The 25,128-nt window shown below is 43.8% G+C and overlaps 1 protein-coding gene across 1 annotated transcript; it reads right to left on the minus strand.

Moving 5' to 3' along the window:
• Nucleotides 1-8,836: 8,836 nt before the first annotated feature.
• On the minus strand, nt 8,837-22,454 carry LOC127186471 (vomeronasal type-2 receptor 26-like). Its single transcript, XM_051142825.1, is given in 7 exon segments — nt 8,837-9,759; nt 11,146-11,269; nt 14,121-14,330; nt 16,332-16,582; nt 16,585-17,128; nt 19,648-19,939; nt 22,246-22,454. Coding segments are annotated over 7 exon segments (2,553 nt in total).
• Nucleotides 22,455-25,128: the final 2,674 nt, after the last annotated feature.

Here is a 25,128-nt window from a genome sequence, read left to right on the forward strand (position 1 = left end):
ACTTCAGTAACTCAGTCATTTCCTGGCGTCTAATGTGTAAACTCCAGATTCTCCTGTCTCCAATGTCCATGTTACACTTTAAATTTTCACATCACCAACTAATGACTGTGCAACTTCTGGATTTGTTGCTGAGCTTCATTAATCATTTTTTAATGTATCATTTTGAAAATATTCCATGATGCCCAATACATGCATAATACTATAATTCATTGATTGAAAAAATAACATAGTAGTCAAGTATGGTGGAACACATGTGTGATACCAGCATGCAGGTGGGGCCAGAAAGATAGTGACTTCTAGGCTAGCCTAATCTACTCTGCTAAACACTGTCTAAAAGAAAAAAGCCAAGTTTATTGGGATAAAATATTTCTATGATCCACTATTTGGTGCAAGGCTGAACTACACAAGGAGTTGCAGACTAGTGTGAAAACAAAGTAAGACACAGATACACAAGAAGAGACATTTAAAGTGCTGTTAAATGTGAAATGACGAAGAAAATCCCTTGCATCTATGTTTGAACACAGAAGAATGGTAGTTACTTTAGAAAACACTCTTAACAAATATTTTTGACTCAAGTATCATGATGCACCCAATCTTGCCTGAAGGAAACAGTTCACCTGTCTCAGCTATATGAGTGCAAGGAGCACAGTCATACGCCCCATACTCCGTGACTATGACAACAAAAAAAAGAGAAATATAAAAACACATAAAAATAATAATAACCAAAATTCTGTGCTGTGAACTATTGTGTACAACAAAATGTGGAAAAGCTGGGGAAAATGAGCACAAGGGAGTTGTGGATATGACTCAGTTCATGGAGTTTGATCCTCATAAACTGACTGTGGTAGTACACTGCTATAATCTGAGGATCCAAAGGAGGCAGTAGCAAGAGAATCAAAGTAGGCTTTGACTACCTAGAAACTCGGGGATAAAAGGAGAGTCTTCTAAAATAAGCAAAAGAAACATACTACTGCATGTATTGCACATGGTTGGTGCGATAGTTTGAGCAGAACCCCTGGGCCCAGTTCTTCTCATCCTGATGTTGTTCCTGTAGGTTTCTAGAACCACTGGATCCTTCTATTTCTCCATTCTCCCATACTTCTCTCATCTACAGTCCCAATAGGATGTACTCACATCTATCCCAATCTCCTGGTTAAGAGAAGAATTTCATGGGACATGCATCTTGGGCTAGTGTCCCCCTACTCAGATCTAGCCAATGAACAGGACATTCTCCACACTTGAGTGGAGAGCAGGAACTGACTCTGACACAAACTCTGGTGCTCCGTATTTGACCACTTCCCCTTGGTGGGGAGGCCTGGTGGCATTCAGAGGAAGAACAGACAGGCTACCAAGATGAGACTTGATAGCCTATGAACATACAGTTGGGGAGGAGGTCCCCCTCGGTCACTGACATAGGAAAGGGCAATAGGGTGAAAGTGGGAGAGAGGAAGAAACAGGTGAATACAAGGGGTGGGATAACACTTTAGATGTAATGTGAATAAATTAATTAAACAACAAAAAGAAAGCATGGGGCTAATGGCTGATGAAAACTGTATTAATTGCACATTTGGTCATTCAAACCACACACCTACCTACACTCTATTTTGAGAAGCAGGCATATACAAAAACTCAAGAATCCCTCTGAGCTAAGGAGTGCATACATTACAGACAGTACATGAGCAGCCTCTCTGGTACAAGTATGAAAGAAAGAGGGAGAGAGATGATGTAAAAGAAGAGCAAGAGAGCTATTGCCTTTCTACACAGAGAACGGGGATAGCCATCTAGCTGGGATTCTGCGAATCAACCCTTATCCAAGACTTCACACACCATTGTAAAGCTGCTTATGGCTTTCAGAGACTCCTGCCCCACATATAATACTTACCTTGAAACCTGCAGCCCGGATGGTGGGGCACTGAAATCAGACAAGGTACCATCAGAGAAGCGAAGGATGGAGAAGCTGCCCCCCACCGTGACATCTCCAAGACGGTCAAAGCGAGGGCTCTGCCTTGGCAACAGCCAGGCTCTCGGTCCAGGGAGGGCAGACCCAGAGACACAGACAAAGAGAGCAGCAAGCAGGGCACACAGCCACATGCCTGCTGGGGGCCAGACTGCCAATGACTGGACAGCCCCATATGGGGCAGTGGCAAGCAGTGAAGGGGGATTTTATCTGGGAGATTGCCCTTGATCAAGTCTCTGAGGATAAGGTCACACTAGGAACTCTAGGCCCACAGGCTGTGTGGAGATTATTGATCCTGAGGTGGTGGAGGTGGGTGGCCACCAAATCCCAGAACCATTAGAAGTTTTATCCCCTTCTCCTGAGGTTTCCTAGCCTCTCTGAAACCAGGGCTACAGATCTTAGCATCACCTGCGACTATAGGAAGGGTGTCGACGTGCTCAACTGTCTCCTGAGGGACCTAAAAGGGAAGGAGCAGCTGTAACCAGGGTGCTTAGGGCACTGATTGGTAGGGAGGCCACAAGGGGCTGCAAGAAGCAAAATGTCCAGTAGGTAAAGCGTGAATTTCAATCACTATAGCCATTGTATTGTCCCTCCATCTTTGTATACTAGGTTGGTCCACTAGGTAGGATCCATGTTCTTAGTGCTCTTTGTAGTTCCTTCGGGAATTTTCTGAAATGTTTTATGATGAAAAAATTGGACATACCAAAAACCAAACTACAGGAACACAATAAATACCCTTGTCATCATGAAGTCATGACCAATTTTCCCAGACTACTGAGTGTTTTTTTTTTCTATATTTGAAACAAATCTCATGACTAGCCAGCTTCAGAAGGTAAATTCATGTGATACACAAGCCTGTGTTTTATCTCACAAACTTGCATAAAGGCAGAAGAAAAGAAACAACTCTACAAAGTTGTCCTGTGACTCCTCATATAAGCCATGTCTCACACACACACACAAACACACTTCATACATACACAATAGATTTTTATGTAAGAAGACAAATTCCAGACTTTGTTACTCCAAATGATAAGTATAATTTTATAACATAACCGTAATTCCGTTATCGAAGATAAAAAGAGATTCACAAGGTTGGCTCAGCAACTTATCATGTAAAGGCACGTGTTGCCAAGCCAGAGGACCATCGCTAAATTGTCAAGTCCCATACACGGCAGGAAAAATCTGACTTCTGTAACTTGCCCTCTGTCCTCCAAATATGTGCTGTGGCATGCCCATGTCTGAAGAAATGGACACAAACACAGAGGGAATGCACACAAACACACCAATCGATCAATCAATAAATATAAGATTTAAAACTAAAATATATCAGTAGTAATCTATTTCACTAATATTTCACTCTATTGTTATTTAACATTCACTCTCAATAGTTTGACCTCTTTTTGGAAATCAGAATATAATGAAAGTTCAAACTCTGTAATTGATTGATAATTCTCTTTTCATACTATCTTAGTGAGACATAATTCACATAGTGTGCAATTTTTCAATTTTCATTATGAAAATTTCCATGTGTAGGAGTACACCTAGATCCCAGCATTCAGGAGGCTGAAGACGGAGGGGGTGCTGTAAGTCTGAAGCCAGCCTGGCTGATGAGAACACAGTTTGTCCAAAACAAAAAAAAAGGGGGGAGGACAATTTACAGTACATCTGTTTTCCCTTACAATGACTAATAAATACTTTTCTTTTAATTTATCATGGGTCGTGATATGAGCACATGTGTACATGTAAACACAGACTCTAGGGACTGGGCACCCATCCTCCATGGGACAGTTGGATGGCCCAAAGCTGGACCGACTTGTGCTCTATACTTTGTGGAACCCTCTCACCTAGGGCTCTTCAGGTCTTCTGGTCTATATCTCCCAGATGAGTTCCTAGTCTCTGTCCTCCAGATCAGATACCATGCGTGTTTGGTGCTGCCATCTTGGATCCTCTCTACATTCAGAATTTTAGACTCACGGAGATAGGAAAGATGTTTTCTTCAAGGTTGCCAAATGCAAAAAGCCAACACACTATGAATGCAACATGAATATAATTCCTGGTTGTTCTGTGATTATTCTTGCTGTATCTAGTATATTTTATTTATTTTTTAAAATTTTCAATTTTATTTTATTAATTTATTCTTATTACATCTCAATGGTTATCCCATCCCTTGTATCCTCCCATTTCTCCCTCCCTCCTATTTTCCCTTACTCCCCTCCCCTATGACTGTGACTGAAAGGGACTTCTTCCCCTTTTATATGCTTATAGGGTATCAAGTCTCTTCTTGGTAGCCTGATATCCTTCCTCTGAGTGCCACCAGGTCTCCCCATCCAGGGGACATGGTCAAATGTGAGGCACCAGAGTACGTGTGAAAGTCATAACCCACTCTGCACTCAATTGTGGAGAATGTCTTGTCCGTTAGCTGGATCTGGGTAGGAGTTTGAAGTTTAGGGCCTGTATTGTCCTTGACTGGAGCCATAATTCGAGGGGGACCCCTGCGCCCAAATCAGCCTATCATAATGTTCTACTTGTAGGTTTCTAGGACCTGCTGGATCCTTCTACTTTGCTATTCTCCCATGCTTCTCTCATCTAGAGTCCCAATAGGATGTCCTCCCCTCTGTCCCAGTTTCCTGGTAAGTGAAGACTTTCATGGGACATGCCCCTTGAGCTAGTATGCAGATATAAGTGAGTATATACAATTTGACTCTTTCTGCTTCTGGGTTAACTCACTCATTATGATCATTTCTAGTTCAATCCATTTGTCCACAAATTTCAGGAATTCCTTGTTTGTTTGTTTGCTGTAATTGTTTATTAATTTATTCTTGTTACATCTCAATGGTTATCCATCCCTTGTATCTTCCCATTCTTCCCGCCCTCCCATTTTCCCCTTATTCCCCTCCCCTATGACTGCTCCTGAGGGGGATTTCCTCCCCCTGTATATGCTCATAGGGTATCAAGTCTCTTCTTGGTAACCTGCTATGTTGGTTCCAGTTGAGCGTTTGTGTAGTTGTGTTTTTGCCATGGGATAGTTATCTATTTCCTTGTAGGTTGTAGCTTGTCCCTTTGGGATGGAGTTTTCCTTCGAGTACCTTCTGTAAAGCTGCATTTCTGGATAGGTACTGTTTGAATTTGTTTTTGTCATGGAATATTTTGTTTTCTCCATCAATGGTTATTGATAGTTTTTCTGGGTAAAGTAGTCTGGCCTGGCATCTGTGGTCTCTTAGGGTTTGCAGGATCTCTGTCCAGGCCCTTCTGGCTTTTATGGTCTCTGCTGAGAAGTCAGGTGTAATTCTGATAGGTTTGCCATTAAATGTTATTTGGCCTTTTTCCCTTGCAGGCTTTAATATTTTTTCTTTGTTCTGTATATTTTGTGTTTTGATTATTATGTGATGGGCAGTTTTTCTTTTCTGGTCTATTCAATTTGGTGTTCTGTAGGCCTCTTGTGTGTTTATAGGCATCTCTTTCTTTAGATTGGGAAAGTTTACTTCTATGATTTGTTGAGAATAGTTTCTGGGCCTTGGAGTCTGATATCTTCAATTTCTTCAATGCCTATTATCTTCAGATTTCTTCTTTTCATGGTGTCCTTCATTTCTTGGATGTTTTCTGTCAGATTTTTCCAGATTTAGCATTTTCTTTAATGGTTGCTTCAAGATCTATGATTGTATCTTCTAGACCTGAGATTCGTTCCTTCATCTCTTGGATTCTGTGAGAAAAGCTCACCTCTGTGTTGCTCGTCTTCTTCTTTGAGCTCTCACATTCCCCTTTTTCTTCTGTCTGTGTGTTTATTATTGAATCCATTTTCATCTTCAGATCTTGAACTGATTTTTTGATTTCTTTCATCTGATTGTTTGTATATTCCTGAGTTTCTTCCATTGCTTCTTTATAGGCCTTCAGAGCTTGAACTGATTTATTGATTTCTTTCATCTGGTTGTTTGTATTTTCCTGAAACTTTTCCAGTGCCTCTCTACTGGCTTCTTTTATGTCTTCCACCTATTTGGCTGCATCTTTCTGCATCTAATTACGATTTTATTTGTTTCCTCCATTATCATCTCCATTACTAAGGATTTAAGGTCATTTTTTTGTATTTCTATTGTGTTTGAGTTCTCTGGGTTGTTTTCTTTGGGTAGATGGAATCTGGAGACGCCATATTGTTTTGGGTTTTTTGCATATGCTTTTACACTGTTCTCTAGACATCTTGCTGTCTCTATTTTTGTTGGGTAGCTATTCGAGTTGGGTGGAGGGAGTCTGATGATAGATTCACCTGTTTTCTCATGATTTCCCTAGGCCGGAAGCTCTGATGCTTCACTGGTCTGGATAGCAGGAGGCTAGTCCTGTCATTTTGGACTCTCACAGCTAGTGATCCTCAGCTCCCCCATACTGTGGGTCCTGCAATCATTCTGCATCTCTGAATGTGCATTGTGTCAGGCCAAAGTGTCCACAGCCTTCTGGATCCCCTTGTAGCACCAGAGCTCTCCAGGGACTGAAGCAGGTCAGGTGGACGTGGTCTGATGGCCACTCTACTCCTCTCTCCCTGAGAATTCCTTAGTCTTTGAGCTTTGGTGCTCTGCTGGTCTGTGGTTCCTGGTAGCATTTCAAGACCCAGACTGCTTGCAGAGTCCAGGTTAGTGTCACAGGGTCCAAACCGGCCACACACTGAGTCCAGTTTGTGTCTCTGGGCTCAAATGGGTTTCAGGGCCTATTCCACACACTTAGTCCAATTAGCGCGGAGTCCAACTTGGGTCTTTGGCCCAAATTGCACACTGAGCTCCCTGAGTCAGTTAGAATCTCAGGACCCAAACTTCTCACTGAGTCCAGTCAGAGTCTCAGGGCTGGGACTGCCCGCCAAGACCAGCCAGGGACTCCAGCCTCCACCCACGCTCTGAGCTCAGCTAGGTTCTCTGGGGCCAAACTGCCTGCCAAGCTCAGCTAGACTCTCTGGGCCCAATCTGCCCACCAAGCACAGTTAGGGACTCTGGCCCCAAATCGCACGCCGAGCTCAGCCAGAGGGTGGAATTGCACAATAAGCTCAGCCAGGGACTCTGGACCCAAACTGCTTGCTGAATTCAGCCCGGGACTCTAAGCCTAAACTGCACAGAGAGTCCAGCCAGAGTCTCAGGGCCATGATGCAAGCAAAGTTCAGCTAGAGTCTCTGGGCCAAATCTACCCACCAAGTCCAGCTAGGGACTCTGGGCTCAATATGCACGCTGAGCTCAGCCTGCGTCACAGCAGGAGAACTGCGCTCTGAGCTGAGCTAGTGTCTCCACGGCGGAACTGCGCTGAGCTGAGCCTGCGTCTCAGCTGCAGAACTTTGCACTGAGCTGAGCTTGCATCTCCGCGGCAGAACTGCATGAGCTGAGCTAGCATCTCTGCGGTGGAACTGTGTGCTGAGCTGAGCTTGGGACTCAGGGGCCGCAAAGGCACTGAGCTCAGCCTGTGTCTAAACAGTGGAACTGTGCGCTGAGCTGAGTTAGTGTCTCCACAGTGGAACTGCACACTGAGAAAGCTTCGGTCTCTGGGGCGAAACTGCACACCAAATCCAGTTTGGGTCTCAGAGCACGAGCCCTGCGCCAAGTTGAGCTTGCGACACAGAGCCCAAACCACACGGCACAGCCCAAATCCTGCCCAGAGTCCCCTCTCCAGCTGCAACTCCCACTGACCACCACACCAATCGCCTCCGCCAGAGGGCTCTGAGCTGCAAACCTCAGTCACCACCACCACCACTGCTACTGGTGCTGCCTCTCCTGTCTGAAAAATTCCGCTATCCTCCCGTGTGCAGGGGCACACAGGTCCTCTACACACTGGGGCCTTCGAACCGTGGAGCACTCCTACTGCAGTGGTGAGGGGACCTCAGTGTTACTGGTTCAGAATTCTCTGCAATTCCCTGAATTGTTTAATGGAGCTTCTAAGCACAGTCCACACTGCTCGCCGCCATCTTGGATATCCCCTAGTATATTTTATATATGTGTACTAATATAAACGTAAATGTAAGAAATACTAATATTAAAAACTGTAAATAAATTTAAAATGGGGTACAATGAAAAATAATCAATTAATTAAAAACTGAAAAAAACAACAATCACCATTTGTTGAACATATACATTCATATATATGTATATATATATTATGCTTCTATAAAGAAGATTTATTTACAGTCTTTACAAACATGATTGAGTTTTCTTGAGAATATATCTAAGACCAAGATTGCTAAATCACATGATGATCTGAAGCTTATTATCTCCTTAAGACCATATCAGATTGTATTCTGAATTTTTGTACAGTTTTTATTTAAACTTTTGTAGAGGCAATAAATTATTGCCAAATAACAATTAAATCACATGGTAAGTCTGTGAAGGACCTGCCAGTGAAAAGTTCAATTCCTAGTACTGCTCCTGTCAAAACCAAAAAAAAAAAAAAATCAATAATATACCTCTCAAACCCTGACATCATCGTTTTTACCTCATCACCCTTCTCAAACCTTGGCATTTATGTTTTGTGAGTCTCCATGTGGAGGTTGCCCTGTGGTTAGCAAGAGGTCAGAGACAATTGGTGATGTCATTTCACCACACCAACATGTGAGTCTCAGGTATCAAATTCTACTAGTCAAGCACATTTCCACATCGAGCCATCTTCCTAACTCCTCCAGTCAACCTGTCATAATTCTGTTAATGTTAATTCAGTAACTCTCTGTATATTCACTCTAAGACAAACAGTCATTAATGTTTTCCTCTCAGTATCTCACAACGATCGTCATCTGTCTTTTACCTTTGTATCTGCACAGAACCAGTGAGACAAAACCATGCAGTTAGTTATGGTGATTCCCCCTGCGGATGAGACCATGAAGGTTTGTGGTGAGGACCTGGAGAGACACCTTCTCTGGAGTGTCTAACACTGCTTACACTGCTGTGCCTGGTGGCCTTGCTTTAGCCAGGCAGGGGTGTTCTTCTCAGGCTTCAGCAAAATGATGTAGCACTTGGGGATAAAGATGCCACCCAGAAGCCCAGCAGTGGAAGCCAGGATGGAGAAGATCTCTACAGCCACAGTGGACTTGCCCTGGGCACTGTGGTACAGGGGCAGGAAGGCTGTCCAGACACTGCAGAACAGCAGCATGCTAAAGGTGAGATACTTAGTCTCATTGAAGACATCTGGCAGGGCCCTGGCCAGAAAAGCCACAGAGAAGGTACCCCCTGCCAGGAAACCCAAGTAGCCAAGCACACAGAAGAAGATGGTGCCAGAACCCTCCTGGCACTGGATGACAATGTGTTGGGGTTCCGAGACCATATCCCTGTGTGGGAATGGTGGGGAGGTGGCCAACCAGACCGCACAAAGAACAACCTGAATTAAGGAAGCAATGAGGACCACTGAGGAGGAAGCACCAGGGCTCAGGCATACCCGGATCCTGCCCCCTGGCCTGGTGACCCTGAAGGCCAGGACCACTGTGACAGTCTTGGCCAGAACAGAGGAGACAGCCACCGTGAACACCACGGCAAAGGTGGTCTGACGGAGGAGGCATGTGGTGACACTGGGTCGGCCTAGGAACAGCAAGGCACACAGGGCACAGAGGGAAAGAGAGATCAGGAGTAAGTAGCTGAGAGCTCTGTTGTTGGCCCTCACCACAGGTGTGTCCCGGTGCTTCAGGAACACTCCAAGGACCAGGACAGCCATACCACACAGGAAGATTGACACCAGAGCCAGTATGAATCCCAGAGGTTCCTCAAAGGCCAGGAAGATCTCTGTCCTGGGCAGGCAACGGTCTCTGGTGTGGCTTGAGTACTGCTCCTTGGGGCACTGAAGACATCTCTTCATGTCTATGGGAGACAGACACAGAACAGGGAGTTGGAGCTGGGTGTGGCTGAACATCACTTAATCTCAGCAATTGAGAGAAAGAGGCAGGTGGAATTCTACCAGTTCCAGGTCTGCATGGCCAAAATACTAAGCCCTAAGCCAGCCTGAGCTGCATTGTATACCATGTCTCAAAATCAAACAACAAACCTAAAGAAATACACACACACACACACACACACACACACACACACACACAGGGTTTGTAATGAGAGCACACAGAGGAGGGCTCTGACAGTGCAATCATGAGTCCTCACACAACACCAACCCTCAGGCCAACTTGACTTTACATTTCCAGCTTTCAGCAGAGTAAAGCAGTAAGCTCTGTAGTTCAACCAGCCTGGAATGGGATGGTCTGTTCACACTCAACCTCTGCGGTGAACACTTTTCATACAGAGAAAGAAAGAAGTCACAAAAAAGACACCCACCATGCAGCTCCAGTTACAGGAGGTTTAAACAGCAACTGAAATTTGTCAGTGTCAATGAAAGTCAGGGTGTTTATATGACACCTGGAGAAGCTTGTGGGTATCTATTGTTTCTCTCCTTTCTTTCCATCTTTCCTTTTTTTTTTTTTTTTCATTTTCAAGAGAAGTCCCAAAGTGTAACCTCATTCTGTAGACCAGGTTGGTTTCAAATTCAAAGACATAGCCTGCCTCTGCCTCTTAATGCTAGGACTAAATTCCTGAACCACCATTATCTGATGACAATGTCTTTCTTCATCAGGGGACAAGGGATGTGCAGTGTGTGTGAAGAGACAATTCATTAGGATGTGAAAATGTGGTTTATTCACTTCTCTGTCTCAATAAAGCACTTACCTAAAAACAATTGTAAGACTAGCTTTCTCAATGGTGTTCCCACCTGAAGTCCACAGGGAAGCACAGACTGCAACATCTCAGCACGAGGGTGGGGGGGTTAGAATGAGAATGGTCCCCATAGATTCACATATTTGAATGTTTGATCCCTAGTTGGTGGACTGTCGGGATGGATTGGGAAGTGTAGTCTTATAGGAGGAAGTGGGTCACTGTGAGTAGCCATTGAGAATTCAAAAATCCCACACCAGGCCCAATCTCCACTGTCCTGCCTGCTGCCTGTGGAGCACAATATAAGTTCTCAGTTACTGCTGGGGCACCATGCCTTCCAGCGTGCCTGCCACCATCCATCCTGCCATGAGGTTCATGGACTCATCCCCTGAAACTCTAAGTAAGGCCACAGTTCAATGCTTTTCTCAAAAGCAGACTTGCTCATGGTGTCCCTTCCCAGCAGGAGAACAGTGACTAACACAATGGAGAAATACACAAGGAGGCTCACAGTGCCCTGTGGACCCCTCAGATTCCAGCTCCTCGTGCCCTTACCTCTTTGGTCTGCAAAGTGTCCCTCGGGGCAGGGACTGCAATCAAAACAGCAGTGGGGGGCTCCCGGACGGGAAACTTGGCTAAACCCTGGAAGGCAGCTTTCACTGCAGTTTGAGGTGGGCACCTGGTAACAGTGAACACAGTGTCACCGGTGAATCTCTAGGGATACAGATGCTTGACGTAACTCTGACAACACAACAGGTTCCTCTCAGCTCACTACATTGGTCATCTTTCAGAATATAAGTCTCTCCAAGAGGAGTCACATGGAACAGGTACCATTATATGTAATATAAGAAGGGCTACACCGAGCTTACTTAGCTAAGGGCTTCAAAAATTTAGCTAAGCAGTGTGATGTGTTATCTCTCCAGGCTCTCTGGGTTCCTACATCAACAGTTGAAAGTATTGCAACTGGAAAAATAGTCCAGCTAGCAGGAATACAGGCTGCTTGCTCTTCCAGAGAAGCAGGGTTCAATCCCCAGAACCCACATAGCACCTCACACTGTAACTCCATTCCAGAGGGTCCAATTCCCTCTTCTCACCACCACAGGCACACACGACACAATACATAAAGATATATGCCAGTAAAACTTCCAAATGTGCATAATAAAAATTGAGAAAGACTGACATGTATTGTGAGACATTAGAGAAGCACATGCCCTTCTGTCGTGGCAGCCTGCTTGCCTCAGTGACTCAGAAAAACAGTATTTTTCCTTTATCTTCTTATTATCTCTTTTTCTTTCTTTTGCATGGACTCCACAGCTTGGGCATGCTTCCCTTGTTACCTTTCTCTCTTTCTCTGAAGTCTACTACAGACCTGTGGTTGCTTGCAGGACTGCATGTCTAACTCAGAATAAAATGCTCTCACTCTTCTTTTTCCCAGTTTCCCTCTTTAGTGCAGCTGTTGAGATTTTCAGTTTGGCTATCCTGTTTTTTTTGCTTAAACTATAAAAGTAATGGATAGTATGGCTAAACTGTACATATTGACTCCATCAACTAACTTTCTATCTATCTATCTATCTATCTATCTATCTATCTATCTATCTCTGTGTGTGTATCTGTCTCTCTCTCTGTGTCTCTGTCTCTCTGTCTCTGTCTGTCTGTCTCTCTATCTATCTCTCTCTATTTTCTCTGTGTGTGTCTGTGTCTCTCTCCGTCTCTGTCACTGTCTCTCTGTCTCTGTCTCTCTGTCTCTGTCTGTCTGTCTGTCTGTCTCTCTCTCTCTCTCTCTCTCTCTCTCTCTCTCTCTCTCTCTCTCTCTCTCTCTCTCTCTCTCTCTCTCCCCATAGCCTCCCCAGAACTTGCTCTGTAAAACACGTTGGCCAAGTACACAAAGAAATCTTCCTGCCTCTACCTTCAGAATGCTGAGATTAAAGGTGTGCACCACCATCACCAAGCTGACTCAGTCCCTCTTTAAACGGCTCCACCAACAGGCAAGGGTTATGAAGAGGGAAGTGTGTGGTGCTGAGATCTCTGCCACAACAGAAGAGGTGAGAAATCTCTCCCAGATCAAGCCAATAAAAGGCCTTTCATGAGAACCCTCTGACCACTTAGCATGTGTCCTTTGTTCTTTGAGTAACACATGAAAGGGAAACTCCTCTTGTTGAAAGGCTTAAGCTGACCATTGACTAGAGATGCCACCAGAACAAAGTAAGACAAAGTGGTATCAGATGGGACTCTTCTCGACTGGCATATGACAGGAAGCTGAGACGTTTCTATGCACAAGACAGCACACATAGGCATGCCTATCTCAAAACAGCCAATCATTTTGTTAATAATCATCAGGATGTGAGCATCACAGGTTTCCAAAGTCTTGTGTGTTGGACTACTAGTCACCAGATGCTGGGTTTTTTGAAGAATGATGGGATCTTGAGGCATCTGACCTAGTCAATACATTAATTTCTCACTGGATTCATGACCTGAAGAACTACTGTCGATGTTGGAAATAAAAGTGAACCCTAATTGGAAGAAGTGGGTTTGGTGCCAGTGCACTGGTAAGGTATAACTTGCTCTCCTACCATATCTATCTGGAACCGCATATCTCCAGTTCATGGTCACCAGGAGTTGGGAAACCTCTTCCACCACACATGGCTTCTGCCATGACATATGACCTCAAGCTCACACAACCAAAGCAATGGATCATCCTGACCTCAAAACTCTAAAACCACAAGTCAATAAAAACATTTCCTCACTTCACACTGTTCCTTGGAAATTTGCCATGGCCGGGGGAAATCTAAAACATTACGTAAGCAGATTCTTCTGATTAAACCTCACAGATGGTACATGGGAAGACGTTTAGCTCAGTGTGTCACTATCTTCCTCTTCAAAGAGCAGAAAATGAAAACACTCTCAAAATATCTCCAGGTGCCATTTCTGATTCTGTTTGCAGAGGCCGGTATGTTCTTTTTCCCCATTTTTCACAAGTTTGTGTGGTGTAAGTATGTGTATGTGCCTCAAAACATCTACGTGGGATGATGAGAATGTGTGGACAAGTGCATGTGAGACCAGTGTTAATGTTGCAAATCGTCCTTCTTTACTTTTCCACTATGCACATTGAAGTAGACGCTCAAAGTAAACACCCAGAATTCGCTGATATGGTTACTATTACTAACTGGCTTCCTTTGCTATCTCCTTGTATCCACCATGCAAGAATGAAATTACAGGTACCACCCTGCCCACTCAGCATGTACACATGTTCTGGAGGACCACAGCCTAGATTTTGTGCTTGTGTAGCAAACACTAACCAATGAGCCATCTCTCCAACAGCAGCTCTGATGTATTTATTTTTCTGCTCAGTCAGTATCATTCAGAGAAAGGTCTCTTATTAGATAAAGAACATCATCGCTTATGACTGACTGGCCCAATCCAGAGCCACGTCCCCTTCATGACCAAGGAGGGATGAGGAACCCTGAACTTGGAATTCCCCAGAGAATTTAACACTCTAGGACAAGAGTCAGCTCTGCATTCAGGCAACTCACGTGGAGATCTTCCTTCAAATGGACCATCATTTTGTTCTCAGAAGAAGCCTGAGGGTCTATCGTGCCTACGTTGACCAAATGGAATACACCCTCAGGGGTCTTCTGCCCATGGAAAATGTCAAACGTTGTCACCAAATCTCCATTGTCATCAAACATAATCTCACTTCCATCAGGAGTCTTGAAGTGCACCTTTCTGAGGGCATGAAGCAGCTGAGGAAGAAAAGAAGATATTGTGGACTGGGCTGGGACTGTCCTAGGTCTTCTCTATATGGCCTCTGCAGTGATACTGAGCAACTTCCATCAAAATATGGCTTCAGTAGTTGTAATGGGGTTCAAGGAACTGTGATATTTTCAGAAATAAAAAATTCTAGGTTTAATTCAATAACACTTCATAATATTTTATACTGAGATTTTTAAATATAATATACTCTGTGTGTGTGTGTGTGTGTGTGTGTGTGTGTGTGTGTGTGTGTGTGTGTGTGTGTGTGTGTGTGTGTGTACATCTCATTCACATTGCAAAATTCAGAGAGTAACTCTCAGGAATATTTTCTCCTGCTCCTGCCATGAGGGACTCAGGAATTGCTCTTAAGCTTGGGGACAAGTGCCTTTACCCACTGAATAATCTCGCCACCCTTAAAATTAAACCCAGAAAACATCTCAATGTGGTGCTGGCTCTAGGGTCTCATTTGGCTGTGCACTATTCTGCACAGCCTTCCATCCCACCACACTCTTTAGATGCCAAACACTTATATCTTCCACAGACTGGACCCAGCCCACTGAGGCCTCCCAATCACTCAGACCACTCTGTCACACATCTTCACTCACATCCATATGACTCTTCTTATTTGTCTCAATTCTATGGTGCTCATAAAGGCTGTCTTTGACATCAACAACGCTGTCTTCCCGTGGAGAGGTTTCTTGTCCTCTTCTCTGCAACTCTGGTATTTCAACCTCTCCGCCTCTCATTTTCCTTCACACACTCCTCACTCTTTCATCTACCTTATATCTTCATCATAGGCCAGAAGCAGACATTGCCACCCTCACATATGATATTTTTTGGACAGGTTCTTGCTTTGTACTATAGGTTGGCCTTGAACTCAAGATTCTATGGCCTCAAGTTCCTGTGTGCTAAGATGATAGACAAGAGTCACCAAGCCCAGCCTCCTGTAAATCATAATTAGGCAAACTCAGCCGAAATGCCAAGAACTATAACTGTTCTACTGGTCCAAAACCACATGAATCCTCACCAAGCACACAGGGAAGCTGAACGATGGGTATGAAAATGTACCCCCTCTTAGCCACCACCTCCACTTTATCTCAATAATGAGCAAAGTGATTCTCAGAAGGTTCTTGCAGATGTGGGCTTATGCTGCCTGGAGTCTATTAGAGAAGCTTGAAGATAGATGATAGACAGTTAGACAGACAGACAGACAGATAGTTAGACAGACAAACAGAACAAAATAACCTATATTTATTATGTAAATGTATGAAATGCTCTATTTTAAAATAGAAAACTAGGTGAGGACATGAATACTGGCTCAGAGATTAAAGCTTTTGCCATACAAACATGATGTTGGGATTTCAAATATCTACAAAACACCTAAATGCCAGGTATATAAAGAAGCCTTTTGGTAATTACATCCTCAGAGATGGAGACAAGAGATGTCCAGAGCAGGCTGGCTAGGAACACTAGCCACACAAACATGTTCTATGGTTAAGTGAGAGGTCATGCTCCAAATAATAAGGTAGAAAAGTAACTGAAAGGTAATATCTCACATCATCCTCAGACCTTACCACATGGATGTACACATATGGGAACACTGGACCCATCTGTGTCAGTACGCCTACACACATGTGTCCACACCCGTGCACCAAATGTCCCTTTGAATTTGGATTTGAAGAATGCATATGCTAAAAAATGTCCTCTGTTTATGAAAGCTCAAACCTGGAACACTTCTCTGAAATATCAGTTTTACAAACAAACTGAATGTGCTATGTCAATCAACACGACAGGGAATGGACTCCTCTGAGATCATACATAAACATGGACCACATGTCCAAGGCTGCTTCTCAGATCCATCTCAGTAACAAGGATGAGATGGCACAGCTTTAGTATACAGTCTGCTACAGCACTGTAGCTTAGTAAAAACATACATCTTGTGTCTTGGCTATCACTAAATCCTCCACACATCTGCTCATGTCTTCTCTCACCTGCCAGGGATGGAAGTCCTGGGAGTCCATACATTTCCTTTTCTGGTGCCCACAGGATAAAACATCATGCAGGACATGGGCAATGCTGTAGACAGCTGTGTAGGCAGCATCGATTTTACTCAGTTCTTGGAAAGGATGCCGCTTGTGTTTCAGACTCTCATTCCCGGAGCAGAAATGAACTCCCTCTGTCACTGTGCTGTTCTGCTGAGGCCATGAACAATCAAAGGTGAACTCCCAGAACTTCTTTATAACATGTCTTCAGGGGTCTGGCTAGGGCGCAGCTGAGCAAGGAATTCAGGGAAGCCAATTGCCCTGCTGCTGTGATACAGAAGGCCAAATGTGCCTTGCAAGACCTGGGAAATGCCTGGAACAGTCAGAGCGAGAGCCATGTGCAGAGTGTCCGTGCTGACCCACACATGGCCTGAGACATTTGTACCCAGTAAACCGTACAAGATGGACTCAAAATTCGAGTTGCTTAAGAAAATCAGAACAACCTTGGCGGTGCATTTCTGCATCTTCTGGACAGTCTCTTCAATCTTCCCAAAGGACTGATCAGAAGGGACATAGAGGTGGAACTCAATGCACACACCAGCTGGGCTCAGCACCTCAGTGGCCAGAGAGCTGGCCTGCTGCCCAAACTCATCATCATTGGCCAGAACGATCACCCAAGACCACTGGAAATGAATTATCAGCTGGGTAACTGCACGGGAGGATATAAGGTCACTAGTCAGCGTCCTAAGGAAGGATGGGAACTGGATCTTGTCACTCAGGCTGGGCAGTGAAGATGAGTAACTGATCTGTCAAGGAAGAGCCAGGGAACGTGACAGTAGGTGACAGCCAACACTAAGTGAAATCTAATGGTCTGATTGAAATATAGGAAGGAGTGAGGGAACTAGAAGGCCAGCCAATCAGAATCCTTCTAGTTCTAGCAGGAGACCCATAATTGATTCCCAACACCAACATCATGTGATGGGAACCAGATAAATGCCTCTAGCTTCAGGCCCAGGAAGGCCTCTTCTGGCTTCCTCCCACACCTGTGGCACATAGTCACAAAGACATATACACACATATATTAATGTCTATTAAAACCTAAAGGTAATTTTGATTAAGGCTTGAGATGACATTTTGGGAAGTCTGCTGGTTCTGCCAAGCATCTGTACACCCCCTCACTAGTGATCATCCCAGACAGTCCTGTGGCATAGCTTCCCCTGTTCCCTTCTCGGGTTCTGCCAGCGCCCTGCCCCTCATATTTCTTCCTGCACTGCAGCTAGGCTTAGTCTGACTGTTTTGCCCACCGATGTAAGGTTGTGCTTTAGATATTTCACGTGTAAGTGTGTGCACGAGTGCGTCTGTCTTTCTGTCCATCCATCTGTCCGTCTGTGATGATGCACATGTAGAGGCAAGAAGATAAATTGAGAGGGCTGGTTTTCTTCCATCATGTGGGTTCCAGAAGCACAAACTGAAGTCATCAAGTCATCAAGCTTGGTATGAAGAATTTTTACACAATAAACCATCTTGATGTCCCCCAGTAAGAACCAATAAGCTATGGGCTCTTATCAAACCAGCATTGTATGCTTTCCCAAGTCTGAGAGAAATGAGAGTCAAATTTCTCAATTTTTCCAGGAATAGATAGCACAATCCACTCAGGAAAAATGAGTTTATAAAGATGTAAATGTTGGTGTTCTATGTCTGTGGGAGGTTGTTGTTGCTGCTGACATTATTTTGGTTTTACCAACACAGGCTGTGGCTACTCTGCCTCAGGGTATTAGTACAAAACTTCTCCAGCCACCACAAGGTATTACACATTATTCTGTCTTTACACAAAGGCCCTAGCATCTAGTTGGTTCATGTGGAGGGATATGGCTGACTCCATCTCAAACAGGTGGTACTGCCAGAAGAGACATTATATTAAAGATTAAAAATTAAGATTACATTTGGATTGTAGACAAACAATGATGTTTTATAGAAGTTTGTCCAACGAAACACACATAACTAATTGAAAACAAATCATATTTTAATAGAAATATTTGGACAAACTTAGTCTAAAAAGATTGTTTCTTTTTAACTCAAATTTTTATTATTTTCCAAGAATAAATGTTCTGCCTGCATGTATGACTGTGCACTACATGTATGTCTCCTGCCCATGAAGGACAGAAATGGAAGTCCCATTGATAGAAATGTTGTTTAAGATCATTGTGAGACTCCACATCTGTAGTGGGAATCCAACTTATGTCCTCTGCAAGAAGCCACCAGTTTGCTTAACCTCTGAGTCATTTCTCCACACCCTGGAATTCAAATTTAACTAAGGTTTCTCTTGCAGCCCTACAAGATGAAAAAGAAAAATTCGTGACATAGTTTATAAACATCAAGTTTTTGTTCTGGACATGATAGTGCACAGCACTCAGGAATCTGAGGATAAAGGATCAAGAGTTCTAGAGCAGCCTGGGTTACAAGGAGAAACCCTGCTTCAATACACACACACACACATACATACATACACAAACACACACACATACTTTAAAAACAAAAATGAAGATTGGCTTTGGCTGTGTCATTATGTACAGAGTAGAAATATGGATTTTCTACTGCTTTAAATATACCTAAATGTGAGAAGAAAGAGAGACGCCTCAAGGCTAAAAGCACTTGCGACAAAACCAAAAGTATAGGAACTCAGATCCACGTATGTATGTAACAACTTGGTGACCCCTTTAAACCTGTCACCTCAGCTCCATGAAGACTGCATACAGCAAACTCATATGTGTGTATATCTCTTTGTGACTTTGTGCCACAGGTGTGGGAGGAGGCCAGAAGAGGCCTTCCTGGACCTGAAGCTAGACACATTTGTGTGATTCCCTACTGCATAGCAAAACTCATGGGCCAAGATAGGTGGATATTTGCTACTATTTTAGAGATCCTGAGTTCAATTTGCAGCACACAAATAGCAGATAAAACACATCAGTAACTGCAGCTCCAATATCTTTTTCTGATTTCAATAGATACTTGGTAAAAACGTGTGTGTGTGTGTGTGTGTGTGTGTACACAAAAGATTCATATATAAGATAAAAATAAGTAAATTTTTAGAAATATAGGTTTGAATTTTGTATTATCCTAAGTTTCCTTGTCAATGCAGGGGGACTATAGTTCTCTCTAAACTATGCAGACATGGAGAAGAGAACCAGGTTGGAAATGGAGAACATTTCAGGGTACCTGGCACCACAGTGAAGCTCCTCACTACTGTGACCATCACCATCAATTTCACATCCTCACTAAGGGATGGCACTGCACTCATGAAGGAATAAGGCTATGAGCAACTCACCTGAGGAAACTTGTACAGTCCCAGAAGTCTGGCCATGGACACAGACAGCGATGACCGTGTGTCCCCAACCAAGGCGGCCTGAGGAGAGCCATGCTGACACACGTAGTTGGGGATGGGATCCTCCTGCCCTGTGAGAAAGCTCATCGTTTCATGGAGGGCTCCATGCACTGAGTCCCCAGAGTTTCGAATGGAGAAGCCCAGGGTCACATTGGGCAACAAGTGAGCACTCCTATTAATCTCCTCAATGGCAAACACAAAACTCTGGGCCACCCTGTAGCCCCAGTTGGAGACACTGAGGGAAAGAGAAGACCACATTTATCACTCATTATGCGGTAAATGCAACAAGAATAAACTCTGTGATTCAAGTATAAACACACTTCTGCACAGATACTTGTGCACAGATGTGCATAGGAGCAAGGCTCAGAACAGTCCAAGGGAGTCCACAAGGGATGTGCAGAAGATAATCAAGGGAAATGTTTCTAGACAAGGGCAATATTTGAAGATCTAGTGCATAAGCTGGGTTTGATGGCACACATGTTTATTGTCAGCTGTCAAGAGACAGAGACTCTGTGAGTCAGAGACCAGAGCATCGTCTACATAGCTAGTTCCAGGCAGCCAGAGCTACACAGGAGACCTTATCTCAAGGAAAGAAGGAAAATAACCGATTGAATAATATGGTAGGATACAGTTATTTGTACCTAACATTGATTTCGGAAAGTCAGAGGATAGAGGGAAGGGATTTAAAATATGGTCTTTGGACATGACTGAGACACTGCACACATGATCTCACAGCAGCTCAGCTGCCGGCATTGGGACTGCACAAGCCTGAGCCTTCAACAGCCAATCATGGGTGGGGCAATTCCACATGGGACACTACTCCTCCCTGCTGAACTTGTGGCAACTGATGTATTTGGTGGGTATGAAGGCTGTCATTTTCTCTCTATGCACCTACATATTGAACTGGCCAAGCTCCAGTGGACAGGTCCAAACCAGAAGCCACACAGATGACCGTGATTTCTATCAATGGGTACAAAACCAAAAGGCATCAATTTCAGAAATGGACCTGCAGAGAGGAATAGGAAATGACAGGTTTGGAAGGAAAATAAGAGAGGATAGGAGAATAGAATAAACTAAATGTACTATATAAATATATAAAATTGTCAAAGAACAAATCTAATACATTTTAACGCATATGCGTACAGTCAACACCAAGATTGTGCAAAATGTCACCTTTAGACATTTTTCATATATTCATTGGAACATTTATGCAGCAACAATAATTAAAGAAAGGCCATGAATTTGAAAGGGGTGCATATGGGAGGCATACAATGGAGTAAAGAAAGCAAAATATATATGTGGAGGGTGAGACAGGGTCTCCCTCTGTATTGCTACCTAGCCTGGAAGGCACAGAGATCCACCTGCCTCCCTGGGTCCTGAAACCTAGAATAAAAGGCACATGCCACCATACCCAACTGAAGTTGTATGCTTCAATTAAATGTTAAATATGTTAATGCTGAGAGTACATTTGACTTTAGATGAGGAAAAGATTTCACATCAGCTAGTATAACCTCCAACTCACTAGAGAGCTGAGAATGACTTTGAACTTCTTTTACTTGTGTATGGGCATGCACACATATGTAAGCCAGATTTGGACCTCTGGTATCGACTTCAAACACGTTTAGTGTGGCATGAGTGTGTGTGATTGTGTGGCGTGTGTCTGGGTGCATGTGTGTGTGTGTCTGTGTCAGTGTGTTTCTGTGTATGTCTGTGTGTGGGGACGTGTGCCTGTGTGTCTGTGTCTGTGTCGAGCTGTGTGTGTGTGTCTTTAAGTCTGGGTGTATGTGTTTCTGTGTGTCTGTGTCTGTGTGTCTGTTGTCTTCGTTGTGCATGGAGTATTTCCTTATGGTATGGGAATGGCCATGCTCAGCCACAGCAACAATTAAAAAAAGGATATTAAGATTTTAAAAATAATAATACAAACCATAAGGCTGAGTTGGGAACTACTGTGTGCAACAGTAGTTAGAAAATCTGGGACAAGAATGGGCAAAGGAAGCTTTTAGCTATGGCTCAGTTCATGGACTTTGAGCCTCATAAGCCAACTGTGGAAGTACATGGCTATAGTCACAGGACCTAGAAGGTGGAGGAAGGAAGATCAGAACTTCAAGGTCAGCACTGATTACCTAGAAAATTGAGGCAACATGAACCTCATGACAAATAAGAGCAAAAGAAATACACTGGAGAAGAACCATCGGGCCTGAGGACTGACAAACAACGTACTAATTACACATTTAGGCATTCAGCACACACACCTGCCTAGACGTCCTTTTGAGTAGCAAGCACACACAAAAACTCAAGAATCCACTGAGCTGAGGAGCACACACACTACAGCCAGTGCAGGAGCAGCCTATGGTAGAAACAAGAAAGATAGAGGGAGAGAGACAGTGTAAAAGGAGAGCTACAGAGCTATTACCTTTCTACACAGAAAATGGGGTGGCCATCTAGCTGGGATTCTGAGAATCAACCCTTCTCCAAGGATTCACACAACTTTTCAAGCTGCTTCTGGCTTTCAGAGACTCCTGCCCCACAACAAGGACTTACCTTGAAGCCTGCAGCCCAGCCGGTGGGGCACTGAAATCACACATGGTGCCATTAGAGAAGTGAAAGATGGAGAAACTGCCCCCCACCGTGACATCTCCAGGACGGTCAAAGCGAGGGCTCTGCCTTGGCAACAGCCAGGCTCTCGGTCCAGGAAGGGCAGACCCAGAGACACAGACAAAGACAAGAGAAAGGAGGGTACACAGCCACATGCCTGCTGAGAGCCATACTGCCAAGAGCAGGACAGCCCCATATGGGGCAGTGGCAAACAGTGAAGGGGGCTTTTATCTGGAATATAGCCATTGATTGAGTCCCTGAGATTAAGGCCACACTGGGAATTCTATGTCCACAGGCTGTGTGGAGATTATTGCTCCCTAAAAGGTGGGTGGACTAGGTGGCCACAAAACCCCAGAGCCATTAGAAGTTGTATGCCTTCTCCTGAGGGTTCCTAGCCTCTCTGCATCCAGGGATACAGATCTTGGCATCATCTGCGACTATAGGGAGAGCGACAATGGGCACGGCTGTCTCCTAAGGGGCCTGCAAGGGAAGGAGCAGCTGTGCCCAGGGTGCTCAGGGCACTGATCTGTAGAGTGGCCCCAGGTGGGGACAGGGAGCAACATGTCCAGTAGCTGAAAGGAAAATATTTTTAGCATGTAGGTCAATCACTACAGCCCCGCATTGTCCTGCCCACGTTCTTGCATAGTTTGATCCACCAGCCCATGTTCTTAGTGGTCGTTGCAGTTCCTTAGAAAAGATTCTGAAATGTTTTATGATGGAGTTTTGGACATACAAAAACCAAACTGCAGAAAACAACCAATGCCCCTGTCATCCTGGAGTCATGCCCTATTCTTCCAGGCTACTGAGACTTTTATCTGTATTGGAGAACAAATACCAAGCCTGGCAGGATGGCTCTCCAGGTAGATTCAATTGATACACAAGCTTGACGTCTTCTGTTTGATATCATGAACACATACAAGCACAGAAGAAGAGAAAAAACTCCACAAAGTTGTCCCCTGACTCCACATAGAAGCTATTGCATCCAACACACACACACACACACACACACACACACACACACACACACAGTTCATACATACACAGTAGAGTATTTTATATAAGAAGGCAAATTCCAGACTTTGTTATTCCAAATGATAAGTATAATTTCATAACATAATCCCGCTATGCAAAAAGACCCCAACTCAATCCTCACGTCCATGACTTGAGACGAGAACTGACTTCTGGAACCTTCCCTCTGACCTCCAAATATGTGCTGTGGCATGTCCATGTCCAAAGACACAGACACAGACACGGAGGGAACACCCACAAACACACCAATGTATGAATCAATAAACATAAAACTGCAGGGATATAGAATACGTCAGTAATAATTCCAGCTCACTCGTATACCACACTACACTTATTTAGAATTCACTTTAAATTGTTTGGCCTTTTCTCAGATAGAAGAATATTAGGAACGTTATGTAATACATTGACAATTCATTTCACACTAGTTTTATTGAGCAGTAATTCACATAGTGTACAATTCATCCATGTCCACTATACAATTTTCCATATGTGGGAGCACACTTAGATCCCAGCACTCCGGAGGCAGAAACAGGAGGAGTGCTCCAAGTAGGAAGCCAGCTAGACTGCCCCAAATAATGAATAAAAAAAGATGACAATCTAGTATATTTGTTTTCTTTTATAACTAGTAATGAATACTTTTTAACTCTTAGATACCTGTGGGAAGTGGTTTAAGAATATGAGTGCATGTGCACACAGAGGCCAGAGGTGGTGGTTTCCATGGAGTTAGAATTACATTTGGCTGTGAGCCGCCTGACATGTGTTCAGGCAACCAAACGGAGGTCCTCTGGAAGAGCTGTAAGTATTCTTTAACATACAGCCATCTCTCTAGGCCCAGCTAGCATTTTAGAACTTCTCACACCAGAAAGAAGGACTGCACCAATTACACTTCACTCCTCACCTCTAATCTCTCCCCGACAAACTCAGGAAATTAGCAGTCTAATATATTTCTCTATGGGTTCACTTCTTGAGGGTATTGCATAAAACGGAATATAAGATATATGATTTTCTTTGTCTGGATTCTACAACTCAGTATAAAATTCTCAAGGCATAGTCATACCTGACAGTATTCTAATTATTCTTACATTTTTTTTCATATTGATGAATGATATATTAGTAATTGCCTAAGCCATACCAAAGATTCATCAACTGCATAACATAAAAAGTATTTCAACTTTCAGTATATAAATAATGCTTCTACAAAGATTTATTTACAGTCTTTAACAGACATGGTTTATTTTTCTTGGAAATAAGTCTAAGACTGAGATTGCTAAGTCACATGGTAAGTCTGTGAAGGAACTCTCAGTGAAAGGTTCAATCCCCAGTTCTGCTCCTATCAAACAAAAAAGACAGATCGGTAATATGCGAGAGACAGTCCTGGCACCCTTATTAGGTGACCTACATTGATACTGAGCTATGTATTGCCTACACCTTAGGCACTTAGGTCCTATGCATGCCTGGTCCTTGGTTGGTGCATCAGTCACCCTGCATGGCATGGCCGAGATTCGTTGGCTCTGTTGGTGTGTTGTGAAACTCCTTTCCTATTTGGGTCCTTCTTTTCCCACTTCCAATAACTTTTAGCATATGTGGGTCCTTCCATACCCACTTCCAAACTTTTAGCATATATGGGGCCTTCTATACCCACTTCCAATAATGTTCAGCAGTATATATGGAGAAAACAGTCAGTGACTATCTATATGTCAACTCTAAATACAGCAGTCATTAGTGCTTTGTTCTCAGTGTCTCATTTTCATCTTAGCTGTCCTTTAAATAACTTTAGATCCACAGAGAAGCAGTGAGCCA

The sequence above is a fragment of the Acomys russatus genome, unplaced genomic scaffold, assembly GCF_903995435.1.
Source record: "Acomys russatus unplaced genomic scaffold, mAcoRus1.1, whole genome shotgun sequence".
Taxonomy (NCBI): Eukaryota; Metazoa; Chordata; class Mammalia; order Rodentia; family Muridae; genus Acomys; species Acomys russatus.